Source organism: Lissotriton helveticus, chromosome 7, assembly GCF_964261635.1.
Source record: "Lissotriton helveticus chromosome 7, aLisHel1.1, whole genome shotgun sequence".
NCBI classification, from domain to species: Eukaryota; Metazoa; Chordata; class Amphibia; order Caudata; family Salamandridae; genus Lissotriton; species Lissotriton helveticus.
Genome location: NC_136068.1, coordinates 1,219,687,709 through 1,219,710,932, shown reverse-complemented (window position 1 = coordinate 1,219,710,932; position 23,224 = coordinate 1,219,687,709). Strand labels below are relative to the sequence as shown.

Below are 23,224 nucleotides of genomic sequence, written 5' to 3'. Positions count from 1 at the left end.
TGCGGCCAAGAAGGAATGTCGCCTTAGTCCCCAATGGGGCATAGACCTACACCATGCATATGATCTTGTCTAGTATCTTAAGACTGGCACAGTTGGACCTGCCCCCAGGGTCGGTCCATGTCTTAAGTACAGTACATATAAGTGATTTGCAGAGAAGGATGGCCACACCTCATTTCCATGGGGTGGACACGCCATCTGAAGCCAGCTGCAAGGAGCAGCTGGTATGGATGACTCTACCCACCCAATCCTGTTTAAGTATGTTTGCCTCCGGGTGTGTGAGATGGGTTTCCTGTAGAAGGACTATGTCCACATGTTTCGAGTTCGGATATGCAAGGACTTTTTTGCATTCAAAGTAAAGGGTGAGGCTGTGGAAGTGCCGCCATAATTGGAGGATGGTGTGGCGAGCAGGAACAGGGTTGGGGGGTTTGGGGGTTGTACGAGCAGGCAACAGTGGTGCATGGAGTTGTAATCAACTGTAGGGGTAAAGAAAGGAAGGGTGAATATGCTAGGTAAGAAGGGGGACTGCCAAGCTAAGTGTCCTCACTTCGAGAGGGATGGGGGGAGTGAATACATGCAGTCGTGGAGCTAAAACCTCACAGTAGCTGACGTTCCAGGCACTGGGCCCGGTCCTAGAGAGGAGGAAATTGTGTTTAGTATCTTCGATACAAGAGGGGAGGGAAAGAGAAGTAGAGGGTGGCATTGGCGAAGGGGGAGCAATGAGGAGTGAAAGAAGAGAAGCCCTCTGAGGAGGGGCTCCATGTAGAGAGTGGGGGGAGGAGAAAAAGGGAGGGGTACACATCTGGGTGGCGGGCAATTACACCAGCTGAGGAAACAGTGGCATGGGTTGGATTTAGACCTCTGTTGGGAGGTCAGCGGGGGAGGGTATGCCCCGCTACTAGCGCTGGGTACCTGAAAAGCCGAGGAGGAGGGTTATTAATCAGGTATTTGAGGATAAAATACAGAACCATTTGAAACTTCAGTAGCCCCCATGCATAGCACAGGACGATAATAAAAAGCAACATCACATTGTATCATGCAACTGTATAGAACAAAAAATAGTGTCAAGGAAAGAACAACGGCATGCAAGCATGAATAAAATGACCACAGTGGCTACCAAAGCGATTATCGGGCACTCAGCCATCCAGAGCTGTAGAATTTCATATTGGGGTTGGTGGTCCTCATCAGCCTTGTCAGAAGTCCCGGTTGTTTTCAGCAGCAAATGGGACTTGACCCACCTGTCTCATGTGTAAATTCCACCCCTGCCCTGAGGGCCCTGTCCTTCCCACTTTAGGATTCAGATGGGATACCCGCTCCCCTTCAGTTTGCCCATGTAGCTGGAACCTCTGTTGTTCTTGTGGGGATGGGTAGGAGCATCCCCTGTGGGAACAGGGGTATATGACATGTCTATGGCATGGACCTGCAACTTGCCCAGAAAAATACCACAGGTACTCAGGTTCTAGAAAATCCCTGGATTTGCCATCTATTGTAATTCACATGTGGGCAGGTTCCAAATGGCCATCATTTATTTATTTGTTTATTTTGAAGTTTTATATAGCGCAAACAAGACTCTTGCGAGTATCAGAGCGCTTTACAAGTCATAAGTAGACGGCAAAAGATAGCATACAGAGATCGATGTGAAGATGTTATACAAAGCTCTTAATCGAAGAACAGAAGGACGGATATGGATCGCAAAAACACAACAAATAATAAAATACAGTAAACAGTCATAGAGTTCACGTGAATTTTGCCATGAAGATCGCTTTCACTTCTTTTATGAAGGAGGCAGAGGAAGGGTTCATTCTTGTTTCACTGTGTAAATCATTCTAGATCCTAGGAGCCATTCCAGAGAGGCACCGGTTACAGGTTTTTTCTTGGCAAATGATTGTGGTTGTAGAAGAAGAGTCTTGGCACTCCTGGAGGCTCTGCTGCCCGCAGAGAGCACCAGTTTCTGTGCTAGGTCGTGTGGGGCATTGTGGTAGAGGGCCTTGTGAATCATTTTAGGTGAATTCTGGCTTCAAACGGAAGCCAATTGAGAGCTCTCAGGTCTGAGGATATGTGAAAGTTTCTCTGTCGAACCTGTGATGAGTCTCGCAGCAGAATTGATTGTGGTTGATTTCCCATAATTGATTTCCTATTGACATAGAATAGGTCGGAGATATAAGAAAGGTCTTTGTTTGTCATTTGTCGCTCTGAAGAAGTTCACCAAAATGTGGATTTCAAGGCCATCATAGTTGTAGGGTCCATAATTATGGGCAGTTGCCAAGATGTGTTGGACCTGCTGATATCTCAGGAAGCAAGCAGAGATTGTCACGAGTAACTGGCATGTGTGTACTTATGTGATGTGCATGTTGAATCGCAAAGGATAAGGTGAATGTCAGCCCCATAAGATGTGGGAGCAAGTCACACAAGAACCCCAGCCCATCATCCTGTTCCATCTTTTCCAGAAAACCAAAAAAGCATATGTTTTTCTTCCAGCTGCTATCCTCAAGGTTAATGCTCTAATGCCATAAGTGCCAATGTTCTGGTTGCCAGGTGTTCGATTGTGTCACTTGGGTTTCCAGTGTAGTAAGTTGGGTGCCCAATGCCACCCAGACAGCCCTGGAACACTCCAATGTCCAGTCTCAGCAGTGAGTTCTGTGATATCAGCGTTCATCAGCTGAAACCTTCAACCCATTGTGGTAATTTTCTACAGGATGCCTCCACTGGATCATCTGGTCCCCTAGTAGACGATGGTACAGAAGAATTTTGTTGTGCCATGACCTCTGTAAAGGGCAATTGGCGAGTTGCCCCACTGGATGCAATGGACAGTGATCACAGCCAGTGGCAGTGGGGTTAGTGAACAGCCAGAATGTCAGTGGCCCAATTGGCACAGAGTACTGTGCATTGATCTAAGGCCTCTCTCAACCCCCTTCAAATTGTCAGACCATTGCTAGAAGGGTGGATGTTAATCCCACGCTGTGGGAGTCCTTAATAGGAATATGAGACCATGCACTGCAGGGTGAGGAGGGTGCTAGTGCAGGTTCCAAGAGTGAGGAAGATGAAGGGACCCCCTCCGGATAGGCAGTGTCATGGGTGGAGTCCAACAGCTGGGCACGCTGAGCTGACTGTGACTTCAACCCCCAGAAGTGTGTGCTTTGGTGGACTAGGAAAAAACAAAACTTAGCACAGGCCACTTGCTCAGAGGTGTTTGGTAGAAGCGTCCCCCACTTATTTTACCGAGCACCCTGAAAACTTGACAGCTATTTGCTTTTGTTCATGGTGCCATGTTTTAGTATGCCTCGCTTACAGCACTTAATGTCTTTACTAATGTAGTTGTACACCAAACTTCATCCACATTTGGGCTGTTAATTCCCCTATGCAGGGACCTTAAGTCACAGGCTTAAGTACTGAGCAGCTTCAATTGCTAAATCTTGCAATACGTGCAAATGATAGATATGCTACACATGTGATGTCACTTCCTGTCGTGATGTCACTTCCTGTGTGATGTCACTTCTTGTCGTGGTGTCACTTCCTGGCACACCACCTAACTTGGAGAGTCCCCCACTTCTTTTTTTAGGACTTGTGCCCTGCTTGTCCTTAACGTCACTGCCCTTGCTCCCGCTCTCCTCTTCCCCCCCCATTGCTTCTGTGCTCTCCCTCCTGTCCATCACTTCACAGGTTGTCGCTGCACGATCTATGCCTCCTTTGCCTCATCACACTCAGCCTCGCCACTTTGTCAGTTCATCTCTCCCCTCATCTTCTTTTCCTCGTGCATGTCTTTGCCCCCCCCTCATTGCCCCTCCTCCCTCGCCCTTTCTTTACCCCTCCCCCTTATAGACTCCTTCGCAAGTCTCTTCTACAGCTGTCACTTCTGACGCAAGCATTTATAGATGGACGGATAGTGTCTTGCGCTGTATACTATCATACACAATATACCCTTTCAATATGCAGGCTTGATGTTAGTCCTCCTTTGTTATCTGCACCCTTGTGTGCACGCTATTTCAGCGCCTGCGATTCTACTGTCACTTATCTACTTTGCAACAGGCACTTTTGATAGCTGGGTAAGTGTAATATGCTTAGATTACTTTAACGGCAACTGGCAAGATATGTGGAGGTGCCATAAAGGCTTCATTGTGTGCGCAGCTCCCACTTTATTTCTTGCTTCTGTTTCCGTATATTATGTTTTCTCTCTTATGGAAGGTCTTTACAGCATACCATCTACACTACAGCCATGCACAACCTTCAGTTAGCAATATGGTAGTTTCTTTTTACGACTCTGTAGGAAATGTTTTTTTCTTACCATTTTGGCTATGTCTGTAAATGTACCTTACAGTTTATAAAACTATCCCCATTCCTAATAGATGTCTTATAGATAAACACCTCTGACACAAGCAAGTATACATATTCGGATAGTATCAGTCTAGCTGGTTCTGATAAAGCTATAAATCTCAGCTGTCAGAATGTTTTAGACTCTTCCAGCACCCTGATACCTGCAAAATGGCACCTAAATCATATCGTTGGCAAAGAGTTGCTGTATAGCTGCGGAGCCTTATCTGCACACAACATCTCACAGAGCCGACGGAACAGGGGTGTTCTCACTAGGGTTACCTTCCACATGGGGTGGCAGGTCAGAAAGATACGGACACAATGAGGTCTTTCTTTTTTCTTTTTTTCACTGAGTCCCTCATCCCTAATCCCGGCTCAGTGCCCATGTTTCTTTTTTATTTCACAAATTATTATTAAGAAAGGTATATATATACATACAGTACAGTTACGGTTTTTCAACATATCAAGGGTGGGTCAGCATGGTTTACAGGTTTACAGTGGGTACTTCACTTCTTTTTGGTATATACGGTTAGGCACTTGCATTTGCGTTCCCTTCTTTGCTGAACTTGTGTAGAGATCAGAAAGATAGAAAGAGAGAAAAAGAAAGAAAAAGAAAAAAAGCAAGAAGAAAAACCCCAGGGGGGGGGATCTCTGTCGGCTGATTTCAGCTCTGCGATCGGGGACGTTTACGGGGGCTTGAGGGTGATCATGTTTTCGTCCAGTGCTTTCCACATTTCCCCCCCTGAGGGGTGATTCGGTGAATGGTGTGAGGCTATGTTGTCTGCTCCTCTCAGGAAGGTGATCCAGTTTAGCTAGCCTTTGAAGGTGGCCTTCCTGGTGTCCTTCCAGTTCGTGAGGATTATTTTCACCGCTGATGTTAAGAGGAGGTCTATCAGGTCTCTATCGTCTTTGGCTTTCGGGGTCGGGGCTAGTGCTGTCGCTGTGATTTCAGTGATGCTGCCTTGTAACGTTTGGCCAGTCATTCCAGAGATGAATTGCCTTATCTGGCTCCAGAACTTTCTGACCTTGGAGCAGTGTAGGATTAGGTGTTCCAGGTCCCCTTTCTCTTTGTGGCAGTTCCAGCATTTATCGTTTTCCCTAATACCGGCAGCTGCCAGGCGGGCCGAGTCCAGAACGCTCTGTGCAGCAGCCAGTATTTCGTCTGGGCCAGCTGTGGGGTTATCTTAAGTTTGGTTGCGGTTTGCCATACAGTTAATTTCTCTTTTTCTGTGAGTCGTCTCCCCATGTCTCTTTCTATGTGCTCCAGGGGTTTGTTGTTAAGTCTTGATGTGTGGGGGCTGAGTAGTTTGTATATGTGGGCCGTTTGGTGTCCTAGCCTGTTTATGTTTGACATGTATTCTATGATGGAGGGGGTGTTTTTGTTGAGGTTCGCTTTGGTGATTGTGGTTTTTATTTTCAGGAATGTGTAGAATTCAAGCTTAGGGAGGTTGTGCTCGTTCTTGATTGAGTCAAAACTGAGGGGTTGCCCTTGTCTCATTAGTTGTTTTGGTATGGAGATGCCTTGCATGTACCACTCCTTCCTGTCTAGTGTTTTCTTTTTGTACTTGAGCTTCGTGTTGTGCCATATGGAGATCCATTCAGTGTCTCTGATGCTGTGCTCTAGCTTCTTATCTACTTTGAGCAGCGCTGACTTTGTGTTCTTCAGGATAGTGTTGTTGGCCTGGGGGTGTTTGTTTGCGGTTAGCATAGCTATCGGGTCTAGGCCACCTATTATTGCTCTTTCTAGAGACAGCAATGCAGGTGTGTACTCTTGGCTTGGGGCTACCCAGTGGATGCCTTGCCTGGCTAGGCAGGCAGTGTGGAATGTCTTAAAATTGGTGAGGTTTAAGCCCCCCAGGTTCCTGTTTAGTCTCAGTTTCTGGAGGCTTATTCTTGGTTTTTTGTCTCTCCATATGAAGTTATTGAGTAATTTGTCTAGCTGTCTGTGGAAGTCGTCTGTCTCCCCCACCAGCTTATGAATCTGGGAGACCATGTGTCTATGCTCGCTTTCACTTTCTTCAGAAGTCTGCTCTCGTTGTAGTCGAGGGTTGACTTTAGATCTCTTCCGAAGTATAAGCCTAGGTACTTTAGGTGTTTTGTCTGCCATGTTAGGCCTGAGTTGTTCAGTGACGCTTTTGTGGTGTGGATGTTCAGTGGTTTGCATTCTGACTTATCTTTATTGAGCTTGTACCCTGAGACTTGTGCGTACTCCTCGATGGTGGACATTAGTGCTGCAATGGATGTGTCCGGTTCCTCTGTTATGATTAGTACATCGTCTGCGTATGCAGCCAGCTTGACCACGCAGTCTTGTGTTGCGATGCCTCTTATGTGTGTGTTCGCCCTAATCATGGCTAGTAGTGGTTCTACGGCTAAGAAGAACAGGGCCGGTGATAGTGGGCACCCTTGTCTTGTGCATCTGCCCAGCGTAAATGGGTTTGACGCAGCACCGTTAACCACTACTTTGGCCATTGGCTTGTTATAGAGTGCCATTACCATCTTCCTATATTGATCTCCTTGGCCAAATTTCCTCATGCAGTTGTTCAGGAAGGGCCAGGAGACTCTGTCAAAGGCCTTCTCGGCGTCCAAGGCTATCATCACGGCTGGGTTGTTTATTTTGGATGTTCTGTCTATCAGGTGGCATAGTAGTCTGGTGTTGTCGTTGGATAGTCTATTTTTTATATAACCAACCTGTGAGATGTGGATTATGCTTGGCAGATATGTGTTTAGTCTCATCGCCAGTGCTGTCGCATAGATCTTGCAGTCTACATTGATTAGTGAAATGGGCCGGTAGTTGGCTGTGTATTGGTGGTCTTTGTCATCTTTGGGGAGTACTATGATGTTCGCCTCAGACATTGACTGGGTCATGCTGCCTATCTGGCTGCAGTGTGTGAATACTTCCACCAGTGTGGGTTTTAGGAGGTGGAGGAAGCGCTTGTAGAAGGTGGCAGTGTAGCCGTCAGGACCTGGTGCTTTGTTTTCTTTTAGTGAGGCTACTGCTCTCTCTATTTCTGGCCCGGTAATTCCTCCTTCTAGCGCTTCCCTCTGATCTGCCGTGAGGCATGGTAGGTTTATTTTCTCTAGGAGATTGGCTCCTCCGTCTGGCTTGAGGTTGGTGTCCGTTGTGTAGAGTCCCTCGTAGAATTTCTTGAAGACCTCAAGGATCTCTTTGTTAGCTGTTTGTGACCTGGAGCTGGGATCTGTTATCGCGGCGATAGTGTGCTGTCTCTGCTTACACTTGAAGTAGGCGGCTAACGCCTTACCTGCTTTGTTCGCCGAGCACAGGTTGATAGCCTTATATTTGTTAATCCATCCCCCTGCTTTCTTGCTTAATATTCTGTTCAGCTCATATTTCTTTTTGGACAGTTCTGTCAGCGTATTGCCATCTTTGAGATTTGCAATGTGCCCCTTCTCAAGGTCGGTTATCTGTTGTTCAAGCTCAGCAATTTTTTTATTCCTTTCTTTGTTCATTCTGGCTTTGATACTTATGATTCTGCCTCTCAGTGTTGCTTTTAGTGCGTCCCACTGCACCCCTCTGTCTATGTCAGGGGTGTCGTTGAGTTCGAGGTATTCTGTGATAGCACCCTCGATCTCTTTTACATTATCGGGGTTTTTGAGAATGTCGCTGTTCATTCTCCATCTGCTGAAGCGTTCTTCGTTGTGCTTGCCTCTTAGTGTTAGACTGATGTGAGCGTGGTCTGAGATGGTGATTGCTGATATTTCAGTTTGATCGGTAAGGTGTGTGTAGTCTGCCGATATCAGGATGTAGTCTATCCTGCTGTATGAGTTGTGTGGAAGGGAGTAGAAGGTGTAGTCCCTTGTGTCAGGGTGTTGCAGTCTCCAGGGATCTCTAAGTTGGAGTTTGCTACATAAGTTTTTTAGCGTGTTTGGTGTTTGGGGTCTTGTGCGTGCTTTGGGTGAGTGTCTGTCGATAGTATCGTCCATAACTTCGTTGAGATCACCGGCAATCACTATAAGCTCGTGTTGTGGAATGTCGCCTAGTTTCTTTTCCACCCCTTCCCAAAATTCCTTGTCCTGTGTGTTGGGGCCATAGATGTTTGCTACATGTATCGTCTCGTCGCCTCTCTTGAGGGTAGTTATCAGTAGTCTGCCATCCTCGTCAGAGTATGTTTCCTGGATTGTTAGCTTAGATTTCTTGTTTAGTAGTGTGATCACCCCCCTCTTTTTTTGTATGGCTGGAGAACATGCATGGTCTGCAATCCAGTTTGCTTTCAGTCGCGATGTGTCTTCCCGTGAGAGTTTCGTCTCCTGAAGGACGCATATGATGCTCTTGAGTTTCGTAAGGTATTCGATCATTTTTCTGCGTTTGACGGGATGGTTGAGGCCCTTGACGTTAAGCGAGACAATTTCAAGGTCGGCTGAGGTATGTGCTACCCTTGATGACGTCATCCCACCCCGTCAGCTGCTCCTATATTTCGGTGTTTTGTGGGTCACTCTTCTGTCTACTCTGTGCCCCGTTGCCCGGATACTCGTCTTGGGATTCCCTCCTGTTTCGCCTCCTGCCTCCTCCTCCCAGGGTGTAGTGTGTCGCCTCAAAGAGTGAGGCTGAGTAAAGGATAGTGAGAGTGATAGTAAGAAAGATAGAGAATATGAGAAACTGTACTTGCTTAGACCCCCCCTTGCCCTTCCCCCCTCCCTCCCCACACCCCTCCCTCCTTCTTTTGTCTGTCGGGCGTGCGACATCGAGGTTCCTCCTCCCCTCTGCCTGAGTATGCATCAGTTGCGCCGAGCTTACTGTCCAAATCAGAAGAGTACCATCTTAGATCAAAGGAAAAACAAAAAGGATATGACTCATTACGGACTTCTCGTGGGCACTTGCTTCTGCGGTTGAGGTAGAAAAAAAAGTTCGGGTTCTTGATATCTTCCTGAGGTAGATCAGTTGCAAAGTTCACAAGCTTAAAGTACGGTCTGTTAGTCTCTCAGGTGTTCGTTCCACTGGCTCCTTCGTTGCTTCCTGTGGATGCTCTTCTTTTTGCTGGGCTGATGTTCGTGTTTTGAGTTTCCATGTCTTCCATTGGTGGGCCTTGCAGGAATCTCTTCAGGTCGTTTGGGTCGTCAAACGTTTGTGTGTATCCTCTGTTTGTTATCTTCAGTTTGGCGGGTCCCGCAAAAGTGATAGTTATGCCTCTGTTTCGTAGCTTGTCTCTGAGGGCCAGGAATCCCTTCCTAATGTCAACCGTGTGTTTGGAATAGTCTTGCGTTATTATGAGCTTGTTTCCATTCCACATTAGGTTCTTCCCCTTCCTTGCGATTGCGAAGATTGCTTCTGTGTGGTTGGCTCTTAGTGGCTTAAGTATGATTGGTCTAGGTCCTTGACCTAGTTTTGGTTTGAAGACTGGCACTCTGTAGGCTCTATCCACTTCGAACTGCCTGTCAAACTGGATTCCCGTGATCTGAGGTAGCAGCTCCTCCACCAAAGCTATGCAGGATCCCGCATTTTCCTCTGCTCCCTCTGGGACCCCCAGGAGTCTTATGTCGTTCTTCCTAAGGCGGTCTTCCTGCTCTGCTAGTTGTTTCTCCATGTTGGATGATTTCCTGGAGACGCCTGCTAGGTGCTTGCTTGTTTGAGTGCAGGTATCTTCGATGTCGCTAATCCTTTTCTCCGCGGCATCTATCCTGCTATTTGTTTTGCTTTGGTCCGCTCTGATCCCAGCCAGCTCTAGCTGCATGTTATCTATGGTCTGCTTGGTAGCTTTGGCGAGGTCATTCCCTTCATTTATTTTTTTTAGTAGTGTTTCTAGTGTGACCTCATGTTTTAAGTCCATCTTTGTTTTTGCTGGTGAGTTCGGCGAGTATTTTCTTTTCTTGGGCTCGTTGTTGGATTTGCCGTCTTGGCTTGCCATCTTTTGGACTCCTCTGCCAACCAGATATGAGTGCGGCCGGTTTTCTCTCTGCTGGTCGGATATTTCCGCTCTTTTCCTGCCTGCTGGTGTTAAAGTCTCGAGCCGGAACCTGCTGGGTTCGCGGATGTTCCTGGTTCTGGTCTTTCCCCCCGCCAGCTCACCTTGCTTGCTTGTTCCTGCGTAGGGGTGGAGGTAGCGTGTAGGGTGCGTGACGACCATCCACTTGCTTGTTGTTCCTCTGCAGGGCCGGGTAAGGGGGCCACTATGGGTGTGTGGTCGGTTCCTTCTTCGCTTTTCTCCAAGTTCTACCGCCACCACCTCGTATTTGTTCCTTCCGACCTCTGACCTCTGTTTTGTCTCGCGAGTTTGCGGATTTGCTCCGTTTCCTTAGTGTGTTGGTGTTGGCAGCGTTTTGTGCGTGCATGGTTAGTGCTTCTTGTGTTAGCTTGCCTCAGCCAACAACCTTCTCCCTCTTTTCCCGTCTCGCCACCTTCTGTGCGTACTCGGTCTCCTTGCTGTTGACCGGGTTGCTCTAAAATGGCCGCCTCCGCTATCTCCGTGGCGTTCGTAGTTCGTGGTTCTTAGCCCTCCTTCCTCAGCGATCCTTATGAGGGGGGGAGCTCAAGGCCAACTGGTGGCGCTGCTGGGCTCGCGCTGACTGCCCATAGTGTTTTGTTGTCTCGTGGATATGGGAGTCAAGATGTCCGCCCCTAGCCCTTAGTATCGCTTTCATTTTCCTCTTCTCCCTCTTTTGTGCCTGCGCTGTATTTTTTCATGGGGAGTTTGAGATTACATTGCGTCGGGAGGGCAGCCGGGTGTATGCCATGTCGTGCTTTGCTTATTTAGCGCTTCGCTCTCACCTCAGCCCTTTCCGACGCCCCGACAAACTGTTTATTGTTCTTTAGCGGGGGCTGCCATCTTGTCTCCGCTGTAACACCGCTGTACCACCACTCCGCTTTGCTTCTTTCGTTTTCTTGGGTCTCCTGTATTCTTGCTGGGGAGTTTGAGATCAAGACCAACTGGTGGCGCGGCTGGGCTCGTGCTGACTGCCCCTAGCGTTTGTGATAGCGTTTTGTTGTCTCGTGAGTATGGGAGTCAAGATGTCCGCCCTTAGTATCGCTTTCGTTTTCCCCTTCTCACTCTTTTGTGCCTGCGCTGTATTTTTTCATGGGGAGTTTGAGATTACATTGCGTCGGGAGGGCAGCCGGGTGTATGCCATGTCGTGATTTGCTTATTTAGCGCTTTGCTCTCACCTCAGCCCTTCCCGACGTTCCGACAGCTTTTTATTGTTCTTTAGCGAGGGGCCGCCATCTTGTCTCCGCTGTAACACCACTCCGCTTTGCTTCTTTCGTTTTTCTTGGGTCTCCTGGCAGTTTTCCGCTCGCTGCTCCCGCACCGGGTTGTTCCCTGGATATTTAGACACTAGGTCTGTGGTTTTTCGATCCCCTCGGGATCCTAGATAAGCTCGGTTTCGCCGTTAGTTGTCTCAGGTTGGAGGAGGTCCCGGACTCAGACAACCGTCTGCATCGACGTCCAAGCCACAACAATGAGGTCTTTCAATCAGTTCAAATGGATGTTTGTGCCAATAGTTTTAGTGAGCTAAATGCCCCTGGCCAGAACCCCATTCAGAAAATTGTACCAGCACCACTACGATAAAGCATTTCAGATCAGCAGGTCACAGTCTTAAGTGCAACCGATGATGATACCCCCCAGTTAGTACCAACGAACATCTTTATCAGGGCAGAGGGCAATGACTCCACTTTCGTGAACTGAAATAAAGTGTATTCGCTCAGTACATCACAAAATCCTTTACAGGACCGGATGCATGCCATCCATATCACTGGATGAATAAGAACCATCAATAACAATACATCAAATAGTGCTATATTCAGTGACCAAATAAAATGGCCGCTCACACCCATGACAGCACAAACAACAAACTCCCACGTAAGGTGAAGGTCTTTCTGTTGAGGGCTACCTATCAGGCTACTCTTAACTTTCAAGCCTTTTTCATGATTAAATGACAGTGACCTTGTATATTAGTTTGGGATTCTGTTTAACTATATATTATGACTATTTATACATACACATATATACTAAGGTTACTGCTTTTCAGATTGAAGTCATATGACTTAGTAGAGGTTCTCAATTTTTATGATGTACTCTGCTCACTAATTATTTGATATTCTGTCTGTGTGTTTGATGCATGTTTTCAGAAGTTTCCACTTAACCCTTATATGAAGTGCCCCTGTTCACTGGGAGGCAAAAAGGCCTCACCCTGTAATCAGGGCCACTGCAATTAGGCAGCAAGGGAGGACCAAATTATGTGACAGGGTACACTAAATTATGTGGCAAGAAAAGCCAGATTATGCAGCTAATACAGCACATTTTGTCTCACTACTTCATTATTTTATCATATTTACACTCTAAAACTATCTGAGCAAATGTTTTATCTCCATGGCCACACAAACACAGTAATAACCAATAGAAATGTGACCAATTAAATTTTGTGAAAGCCCTTCCACTGTGTGGCAACATGCTTTGCTGAGTTTCTAGTAACTTGTGATCTGTTTAAGGTAAAACTGTATTTTTGGGGGTAAAATCTGCAGATTATGTAGCAAATGATGGATCATGTGGCAAATAGGGCAAGTCCATAAATATGCTGAAACTGCTTTCACCGCAAAATCACATCATTCCAGTGGCCCTGCTTATGAATATAACAAGCATTTTCAATGCATTAGATCTCACAATTGCTAGATTTTGAGTTATTGGCATTGTCAATGACAATACCGTTTATGTATGTTTTTAAAAAAACATGCAATAATAAAAGGCATTGCCATTTAACAATACCAATAGTGCAAAGTTTCTAAAATGCGAGAGCTATTGCATTGCAAATGGTTGTTTGTCTCATATTGCCTGTTTGGAATCGTCCAGAAATGTACCTGGCTGTGCAATGCCCATGGAATGTGTCCTTGTGTAATATATCTAGTGCTGATGTACAGTGCTCAAATATCTTTGGGTCAAGTTTGCGCTATATAAAACAGCAAAACAAAAAATGAGACAAATGTACATGTTATGTATTGCGTTCTTCAAGCACTTTTATTTGTATTGCATTGCATAGCAAACCGATGAAATGTGGCGCGATATGAGGTGGATCATGGATGCTTTACATTATGCAAGATATAAGCAGCCGCCTGCTGGATTGCCAATAACTTACCTTATCGATGTCACCGAAGAACAAATTCAAATGAAAACTAACTCCACATCATCACACCTAGACTGTCTCCCATCCCCATCTCCGTCTCCAGAGGCTCGGCGAAGAAATGCTGTGAGCGGTAAGAACAAAGTATAAATTAAATCATATAAAATGTACGGTGTGATTGAAACTTGTATGGTATGTTAGAAAAAACGTATGCAGTGCAACTGTTAGCCCATTAAGGAGCAACAATGAGAGCACTTGGAGATCCCTGGCATCCCAGTGCCATATCTTTCATTCTAAGGCAGATGTGCTGGGATTCTTAACATTCTTAAATTTGTACACTTAGCCGCATTTCTTTACACATTTAATAATGACAATAATAATGCTGCACGAATTACTTGAAGAATACGTTTGCAGTCTTTCATTGAAAGCATTCTTTGATATAGTACTTTGCAAATATGCATTTTGATACAACTAACTGATTTTGTGTTCTGTGTAGTACACACTAATTTTTGAACCAGGTTCACCAAAGTGTTTTTAAAAAAACAGGTATGACTAACTCATGGAAATTCAGAACAAAAGTCAGCGCTCCATCACAACTACTCACAGAAAAATCTTTGAGCATCTTAGCCCTGACCACTTCTAATCCTGAAGCTGTCTTGCTTTTGTGTGTGAAGAAGAAAAGCTTTAGCCTAAACTCTATATTGAATGTTTTTTGTAGCAAGTGAGCAGGCTGATGCTTGCAGAGGTGCCACCAGGGCAGGAGGTGTTGAAGATCAAATGCTGCCTGAACAGCATATACTCTCGACATCAGTAGGAAACGGCAGAAAATACGATGCTGCTCTGTTCCAGAAACCATTGTCTCCTTTCAATACAGCCAAAAAGTAGAATATTGGCACCTTGATTGACAGCCTGGATTGAAACGTTCAGCACTTCATAGATGCTATAGAAGAAGCAGATGACAAAAAGATCATCAAATACTGAAAGAACCTGGCAGGTGGCGGATTAAAGGAGGTGATCAAGAAGATATCACAGGCTGATGAAGTATCATACCGTCAAATTACGAAGATGTTTGTGGCCAAGTTCAATCCAATACTGAAAGTCGACTGTGGAAGGTACACTTTCAACCAAGACAGCAAGCTGGTAAGCCTATGGATGAGTTTATTGGGAGACTTGATACGCTCATAAAGCACTGCAAGTTCAATGAATTCAATGATGGGGAATCCATGCATGTTAGAGTCGCCTCTCCAATTCATTCTGATGATGTATGCTGCAACAAACGCTCAGTTTAGAGAAAGTGCTCATGGCTGCAAGAACGGAGGAACATGCCAATTAACAAGCTGCTGATATGAAAGCAGAAACAGCCCAAACTAAATCAGTGTTAGGCATGAAAAGTAAGCAGAAACAGAAGGCAGAGGCCCACAGAGTGATGTCTCTGAAGAAAAGGAAATTGTGTTTCGGCTGTGGATTCTCTTTTCATTTGAAAGAAAATATCCCGTCATCTGACAGATATGTAAATTCAGTGGGAAAGAAAAACATTTCATAACGGTTTGCAAAGCAAAACAGAATGTAAGTACATCATGAAGAGATGAGTAGATGGACGTCAGAAAGTTTCAGAAGCACTCCAGTCATTCCCGCAAGGCCAAATTGCAGCATTAATTAAGGCAAGTGGAAACAAAATGAAGTCGGTCATTCTCAAATTAATCTTCCAACAGTTCACTGATGTCATCATCGAGTTACATTGAGGAAGATAGATGTGCGATGCTGATGTCAGTCACAGACCAATGTACACAGGTAGGATTGGACGCTTGCAAGGAGAAACACAAATTTCATTTGGACATTGTCCAATAATCATGCTCGAGGTGAATGGTTGCCGTACAACTTTCATCTTTCATTATAGACAGTGGTGCATTGATACACTGCCTGCTGGCAGAAAAGTACAAAGAACTGTCTCAGATGCCATGTCTCACACCAACAAGACCAATGGTGTACACATGGGCAGCTTCTACACCCTTTGCAGAGCACAGGATCCTTTATGGTGACCATGCGGCACAAGAAAATGACAGTGCAAGCACCAATTCATGTCCTCCTAGGTACTTTGTCAAGTGCATGCTTGCTAAGTTCCGATACTGCTGCTGACATGGGACTGATCTCTATTAACTACAACTTGAATGCCCATTCTGAAGTAGTGAGTCAAGTCCCGACATTCTTTCAGGGACTTGGGAAGCTTAAGAAGATGAAGATACAGCTTCCGATTAATTAAGATATTCGCCCTGTTGCACAGCAACACTGTCAAATTGCTTTTCACTTCAAGGAAGCTATTGTTGAAAAACTAGAAACACTGTTAAAGCATGACATCATTGAGTGCTCTACTGGTCCAAAACCTTGAGTTTCACCCTTTGTGGTGATACCTGTAAAGGACAGTGGAGGTTCAGTACACATTTGTGTTGTTATTCGACAGGCCAACAAAGAAAATAAAAGAGAAAGACATCCAAATCCACACATTGCAGACATGATCATGCAGCTGAATGGCACCAAAGTTTTCTCCTGCCTTGATCTGAATAAAGGCTACCATCAACGTGAACTGGAAGAAAACTACATTACTACTTTTTCTACTTATGTTGGTTTTGTTCAGATATAAAAGACCACATATTGGTGTGTCTTCAGCTGCAGAAATCTTTCAAGATGTTATTCTTCGAATAATTCAGCTGGTCACACATCCATTTAACTACAGTGGTGATATACTGGCGTGTGAGGCTACATGAAAGGAACGTGATAAAGCACTCACACAAGAATGGCATCTGCTTGCTGACGCAGGTCTCACACTAAATGCAGAGAAGTGTACGTTTCACAAAAAAAGACTTACATTCTTTTGCCATATTTTCTCTGATAAGGTAATGCCTCCTGACCCCGAAAACATATAAGCATTGTCATCTACTAGGCCTTCAGAAGAAGAGACTATGCTGTGATCTATCTTAGGCATGCCCTGCTAGGTACATTTGTGATGTTACCACCGTGAGTGCCCCAGTAAGAGAACTAACAAATTGAGATCTTACGTTTGAATGGTCATCGGAATGTGACTGAAGTTTCAAGAAAATTAAACATGCAATTGAAAATGCCACTGAAATGGCTTACTTTGATCCTAAATTACATACAGAGATTGAGGCGGATGCCAGCCCAGGGGGTTAGGCGCAATCCTTGCCCAACACAATGGATAGCTCGATGCTCAAAAGACACATTGTGGCCTACGCTAGCTGGAGACTACCTCAGATTTAATGTGCTTATTCTCAACTGGAGAAAGAAAGCTTAGCTCTAGTGGGGGCATGTTAACACTTTCATGTGTTACTGTACGGAAATCAATTAACCCTTGTCACAGATAATCAGGCGTTGATCACCATCCTTGGAAATTCAAAAGCCAATATGCCCCCTCGCTTTTAGAGGAGGGAGTGGGGTTTGCAGGGGTATGATTACACTATCGTACACAAACTGAGGAATGATCAAAACCTGCAGACTACTTTTCGCCAGTGCCGTACAGCATCAATGTACAAAGACCTGTTGGAAAATGGCCCTTTCTGAATTGTCACCCTAAACATTTTGCCTATTTCCATCTCTTTTTCTGACCTTCTACTTGTTGCCTGTAAGACTCTGGGCACTTTACAGCGGCAGACCAGTGCTAAAGTGCATGTGTTGTCTCCTCTAAATATGGTATAATTGGTTTACACCAGTTTGGCATATTTGATTTACTTGTAAGTCCCTTGTAAGGTGGTACACCATATACCCAGGACTTGTAAATTAAATACTACTAGTAGGACTGCAGCACTGATTGTGCCACCCACAGAAGTGGCCTTTCAAACCCGGCTCAGGCCTGTCAGTGCAAGGCCTTTGTATGCAGTTTGCTACCTCTTCGACTTGGCATTTAAAACTACTTGTCAAGCTTGAAACTCGCCTTTATTACACACAAGTCACCACTAAGGTAGGCCCTAGTTAGCCCTAAGGGCATGGTGCTGTGTAAATGAAAGATAGTAGATGTTCTGGTATGTTTTGCATGTCCTGACAGTGACAAACAGCCAATTTTGTTTTTCACTACATTGAGGCCTACTCCTCTTATAGGTTAGTATGGGAATTTGTTAAAACACTTTTAAGTTGTAATTCCTGATCGGAGAAGAGTAGCTTTTTCATTTTTCATATGTTTGGAATTGTAATGACAAATCCTTCTTACCGGTGAAGTTGAATTTAGAATTACTATTTTAAAAATGCCACTTTTAGAAAGTGGACATTTCTCTGTGCATATAACTCTCTGTGCTTTGCAGGGCACCTCCAACACATGTCTGGGCAGGGTGACAGCTACACATTGTTCATTTCCTATAGACAGCCCTACACAAGAAGAATAGGTGTTTCTGAGTACCCATCTACATACAATTGCATTCTGATTGCCTTGCCTATGCAGGATAGAAGGGAGGAGCTAACACTTCACTTGAATATGCAGTGTCCTGTCCCTACACAAAGGACTGATTACCCCTGACAGCTAGCCTGGCAGACAGGACTGGGTCTTCAGAGAGCTGATTGGAAGTCAACCCAACATCAAAGGCACTTTTGGGTATAAGTTCTCGTTTACTGACCTCCAAAAATTAGAGACTACTGGACTTGTAACTGAAGCTCTGCTAGAAGAACTGCTGTGCTGCTTAAAGGACCCAACTGGGCTGCTGATTGGGAAGGTCTGATTTTCTCTTTGTTGCCCTGCTGCCTGCTGCCTGCTGCTCTCTGATTCTGCTGAAGAAGAGCTGGACTCTGCCTTCACTACAAGTGATCCCCAAAGGCTTGTTGGCTTGCCTCCTATTGCATGAGACTCTGAGATATCAACGCCTCTACACCACCTCCTGTGCCTGGCTCACTGGAAATGGCCCAGATACTTGAAACACTGATTTCGATGTATCATCCAGTTGCAGGAATAAAATCAGGGAATCGCATCAGAGCCTTCGCTTTGCCTCCAGAAATTGACGCATTAGATAGCATATCGCAACTGCTGCAGCTTGGTGAGATGTACGCATCTCATCGACTGCATGGCAGAATCCGGCACTTCGCTCGATGCCTCTTGACTCCGGCACCTGTCCTCCAAACTGATGCATTGCCTTTACTGCGTGGAGAAGATTGATGCATTCTGCATCTGCCAGCCTCGATATTGATGCATCTCGCTGTTTGTGACAAGGAAAGGAATTTTTGTTTACTGGGGCTTGTATGGGTCCTGTAGCCGGCTGGCGCTCCTTCGCGGTTGGCCCAGACTTTGACTTTGCCCCGGTCCAGTGCGACCTATAGTAACCTTTTTAGTGCTACCTGCTTCTTAGCACTTCACTGCATATTTCTTTAACATTCAATATTTCAACTTCTATACTTTGGAGGTTTGTAGGTTTTGGTCTTCTTTTGTTCAGAATGTAATAATCTATTGTTCTAAACCTGTGTGAAGTCTCTTTTGTGGTGTATTCATTAGGTTACTGTGTGAGTGTGTTGCACAAATACTTTACACATTACCTCTAGAGATAAGCCTGATTGCTCTGTGGCAAGCTACCAGACAATGAGCACAGGAAATCTGTTAGTGTGTATCTAGATTACCATGACTGGAGTAGAGGTTCCTACTCCCTACTTGAACAGGGTGCATATCTCTATCAACTAGAGAGAGACCCCATTCCTAACACGTCTTAAGTGTCTGAGGCCTACATCGATTTCATAGTAAAGTCAAGTGCACCTGCAGCTCTTTCTATTGAACAGATTCTGACAGCTACTAATACTGACAGCGACATGCTTAAGCTCAAGGAAATCATTACAACACAATCATGCAGGAAATATACTCAACCTCTTACAGATGATTTTGAGTGCCAGATGTTCAAGAATGTTAGGGAAGAACTTTCTGTTACACATGATGGTGTCATACTGAGAGGGGCAGGAATAGTTATCCCGTAAACCTGTGGCAGCAAGTTATTGAACTCACTCACAAAGGACTTTGTGGCATTGCAGCAACTAAAATAGTACTCCGGGATCGAATGTGGTTCCCGCGTCTCGATGAATGAGTTGAAAAGGAACATAAAGCTAGTTATCTATGCAACTGTCTTTCCCAAAATGACTCAGCACCTGTTCAACATGCCTGATCCTCCCAGGTAAGCCTGGGAGAGAATTGGAATTGACTTCTTCAGACCCCTCAGTAATGAACATCATCTCATTGTAGTTGTTGATGAGTACTCACGTTTTGCTCTAGTGGAAGACTTATCATCAACCACACATGACAGTCATTGAGAGGCTGGATGAAATTTTCACATAATGGGTTGTTTCCTCCATTCTCAAATCTGACAACGGTCCACCCTTTTATAGCAGAGAGTTCAAAGAGTTTCTTAATTGCTTGAACATCAAACATCAACAAAGTAAACCTCTCTGGCCACAGGCAAATGATGTTGTTGAACGATATTTGAGTACTTAGAAAAGGTGTTTCAGAATGCTGTGCTTGAAGGTATAGACATCAAGTCAGCTTTACACCCATCCCTCCATGCCTACCAATCCTTTCCTCATTCCACGACAGAAGAAAGTCCTGCCACCTTTCAGTTTGGGAAAGATCTTGGAACGAATATACCACAATGGAGCACCAATCAGTAAATAGACCCTGATGAAATTCATGTCACTAACACCTCTTGCAAATGCAAAATGAAGGCTTACGCCGACAAGCGCAGATGCGCTCGAAACTTGTTCTTCAAGAAAGCAAACAAGTTCTTGTCTAGCAAAAGCGGACACACAAGAATGATGGTCACTTTGATGCTGAATCACTAAGAATTGTGGCAAGCAAAGTACCTATGGTAACTGCCCAACAACCTGGAAAATCGATAACCACTTTAAGCTTTTGCATCAATGTTAGTCAACTCCAAACCTCATGAGTGAGGCAAGTCTGCATGAGTGCCCAAGTCAAGCATCGAACTCTTCACCAAAGATGCCAGATAAAAGAGCCCCTCCTGTGTCTCATAAAACTAGATCTGAAAGACTGGTGCAAACACCTGGATGACTCTTCAAGGAGTTAATCCTGGGCGTAAAATCCGTTTCGCGGGCGAATTTTTGACGATTTCGCGATCTGCGAATTGCACGAATTTGCCCAATAATCGGCAAATTTGCAATCTACGAATTATTTTGCTTGGTCGCGCGTGAAAAATACAATATCGCGCGCGTGGCGTTGACTCTGAGCCTGCCGAGTTGTTTTTCTCCTGGTTTTGCGTGTGCTGCGCCATTTTCGATCTTGCTGCATGATCGCGCGAGAGTTTTTCGAACGCAATTACGTTATCGCGGCTTGCCATCTTGCACAGCAAGAGTTTGACAACGCGAGTACGTCATAAAGGCCCACGATCACGCATCGCAGGAGTAAACAATGCCGAACACGTAGATGCGGCGCGCAGCTGACTTCCGGTGGGAGATTTGAACAGCTCGCGTTCCCGAAATTGCAAACATTGCAATTCTGCACAAGAAATCCACCGCAGGAAGCATAAACCTTGTGAAAATGATGATTTTGATCAGAATAACTCCTCAGATTGACATTTGGCTGCACTTTTTGGTGCAGGAGTCCATTTTTTGGGGTGGGGTGGGAGGAAGGAAGTGCCCCAGAGTCTCCAACTTCCTGTTCTTGTCCAGCAGGCTCCTCCAAGTGGTTTGTCCATGTCCTGGTCACTTATGATTTAGATTTGGAGCTGGTCACTTCTGATTTAGATTTGGAGCTGGAAGGATTACTTTTTGTGGCTGCTGCTGGATATTTGTATTTGAGGACTTTTTGGACTTTGGAGTTTAGATCACTTTTGGACTTGAGATTTTACAAGTAAGTTGGTGTTGTTTGTTTGGGGCATTGCAGTCGAGGCAACTCCAGTTCTAAAACTTTTTTCACAACTTTAACAAAATATATACTGTGGTGGGTAGCCACAGTATCCAGTAGGTCCAGGGTTAGTCATGGGTGCATGATACAACTGTTTCTGTGATTTTTTTGTAACTTAATTCTCATTTATGTCATGGAATTTTAGCTCACTGTTATATGTTTTTTTAAATTTTATTGTAGGGTGCCTGTAACGCCTCACTAGCCAGTAGGCCCAGGGGTAGTGAGTGGTGCATGGACCAAGTCTTTCTGTGGGGTGTCTTGAATTTAAACATCATTGAGGGCATGGATGGCATTGGTTTGTGGTGATTTCTGTGTGTTTTTCGAGTTTTGGGGGTGTTGTTGTGGCCTGGCCATGTGGGTGGGGGCCATTTTGAGGCCTGGTCCAGGCAGGGCTTGGCCATGTTGCTGGGGGTCAAGGGTCCATTTTGAAGCCAGGCAGTGTGCTCAGGCCTACACCCAGTTTGCCTTGCTTTCAACCATTATGCCCAGGGGTACTCAGTGGTGCATGGGCCTAGTCTTTGTGTGGGGTGTCTTGAATTTAAACATCATTGAGGGCATGGATGGCATTGGATTGTGGTGACCTTTGAGTGTTTTTTGACTTTTGGGGTGTTGTTGGGGCCTGGCCATGTGGGTGGGGGCCATTTTGAGGCCTGGTACAGGCAGGGCCTGGCTATGTGGTGGGGGTCAAGGGGCCATTTTGAAGCCAGGCAGTGTGCTCAGGCTTGCACCCAGTTTGCCTTGCTTTCACCCATTATGCCCAAGGGTACTAAGTGGTGCATGGACCTAGCCTTTCTGTGGGGTGTCTTGAATTTAAACATCATTGAGGACATGGATGGCATTGGATTGTGGTGATTTATATGTGTTTTTCGACTTTTTGGGGTGTTGTTGGGGCCTGGCCATGTGCGTGGGGGCCATTTTGAGCCCTGGTACAGGCAGGGCCTGGCCATGTGGTGGGGGTCAAGGGGCCATTTTGAAGGCAGACAGTGTGCTCAGGCCTGCACCCAGTTTGTCTTGCTTTCATCCATTATGCCCAGGGGTACTCAGTGGGGCATGGACCAAGTCTTTCTGTGGGGTGTCTTGAATTTAAACATCATTGAGGGCATGGATGGCATTGGATTGTGGTGATTTTTGTGTGTTTTTCGACTTTTTGGGTACTGTTGGGGCCTGCCATGTGGGTGGGGGCAATTTTGAGGGCTGGTCTAGGCAGGGCCTGGCCATGTGGCTGGGGGTCAAGGGCTCACTTTGAAGCCAGGCAGTGTGCTCAGGCCTGCACCCATTTTGCCTTGCTTTCATCCATTATGCCCAGGAGTACCCAGTGGTGCATGGACCAAGTCTTTTTGTGGGGTGTTTTGAATTTAAACATCATTGAGGGCATGGATGGCATTGGATTGTGGTGATTTATATGTGTTTTTCGACTTTTTGGGGTGTTGTTGGGGCCTGGCCATGTGGGTGGGGGCCATTCTGAGGCCTGGTACAGGCAGGGCCTGGCCATGTGGTGGGGGTCAAGGGGCCATTTTGAAGCCAGGCAGTGTGCTCAGGCCTGTACCCAGTTTGCCTTGCTTTCAACCATTATGCCCAGGGGTACTCAGTGGTGCATGGGCCTAGTCTTTCTGTGGGGTGTCTTGAATTTACATCATTGAGGTCATAGATGGCATGGGATTCTGGTGATTTTTGAGTGTTTTTCGACTTTTTGGGGTGTTGTTGGGGCCTGGCCATGTGGGTGGGGGCCATTTTGAGCCCTGGTACAGGCAGGGCCTGGCCATGTGGTGGGGGTCAAGGGGCCATTTTGAAGCCAGGCAGTGTGCTCAGGCCTGCACCCAGTTTGCCTTGCTTTCAACCATCATGCCTAGGGGTACTCAGTGGTGCATGGGCCTAGTCTTTCTGTGGGGTGGCTTGAATTTAAACATCATTGAGGGCATGGATGGCATGGGATTGTGGTGATTTTTGAGTATTTTTCGACTTTTTGGG

General features: G+C 45.7%; 1 protein-coding gene across 1 annotated transcript in view; it reads left to right on the top strand.

Annotated features, from left to right (window-relative positions):
- Nucleotides 1-23,224, top strand: part of ANKFN1 (ankyrin repeat and fibronectin type III domain containing 1) — a 1,441,385-nt gene that overhangs the window by 1,174,612 nt on the left and 243,549 nt on the right. The window contains exon 16 of the mRNA XM_078650803.1: nucleotides 13,288-13,501. Within this exon, the coding sequence (XP_078506929.1) occupies nucleotides 13,288-13,501 (214 nt within the window). The remainder of the gene's footprint in view (nucleotides 1-13,287; nucleotides 13,502-23,224) is intronic.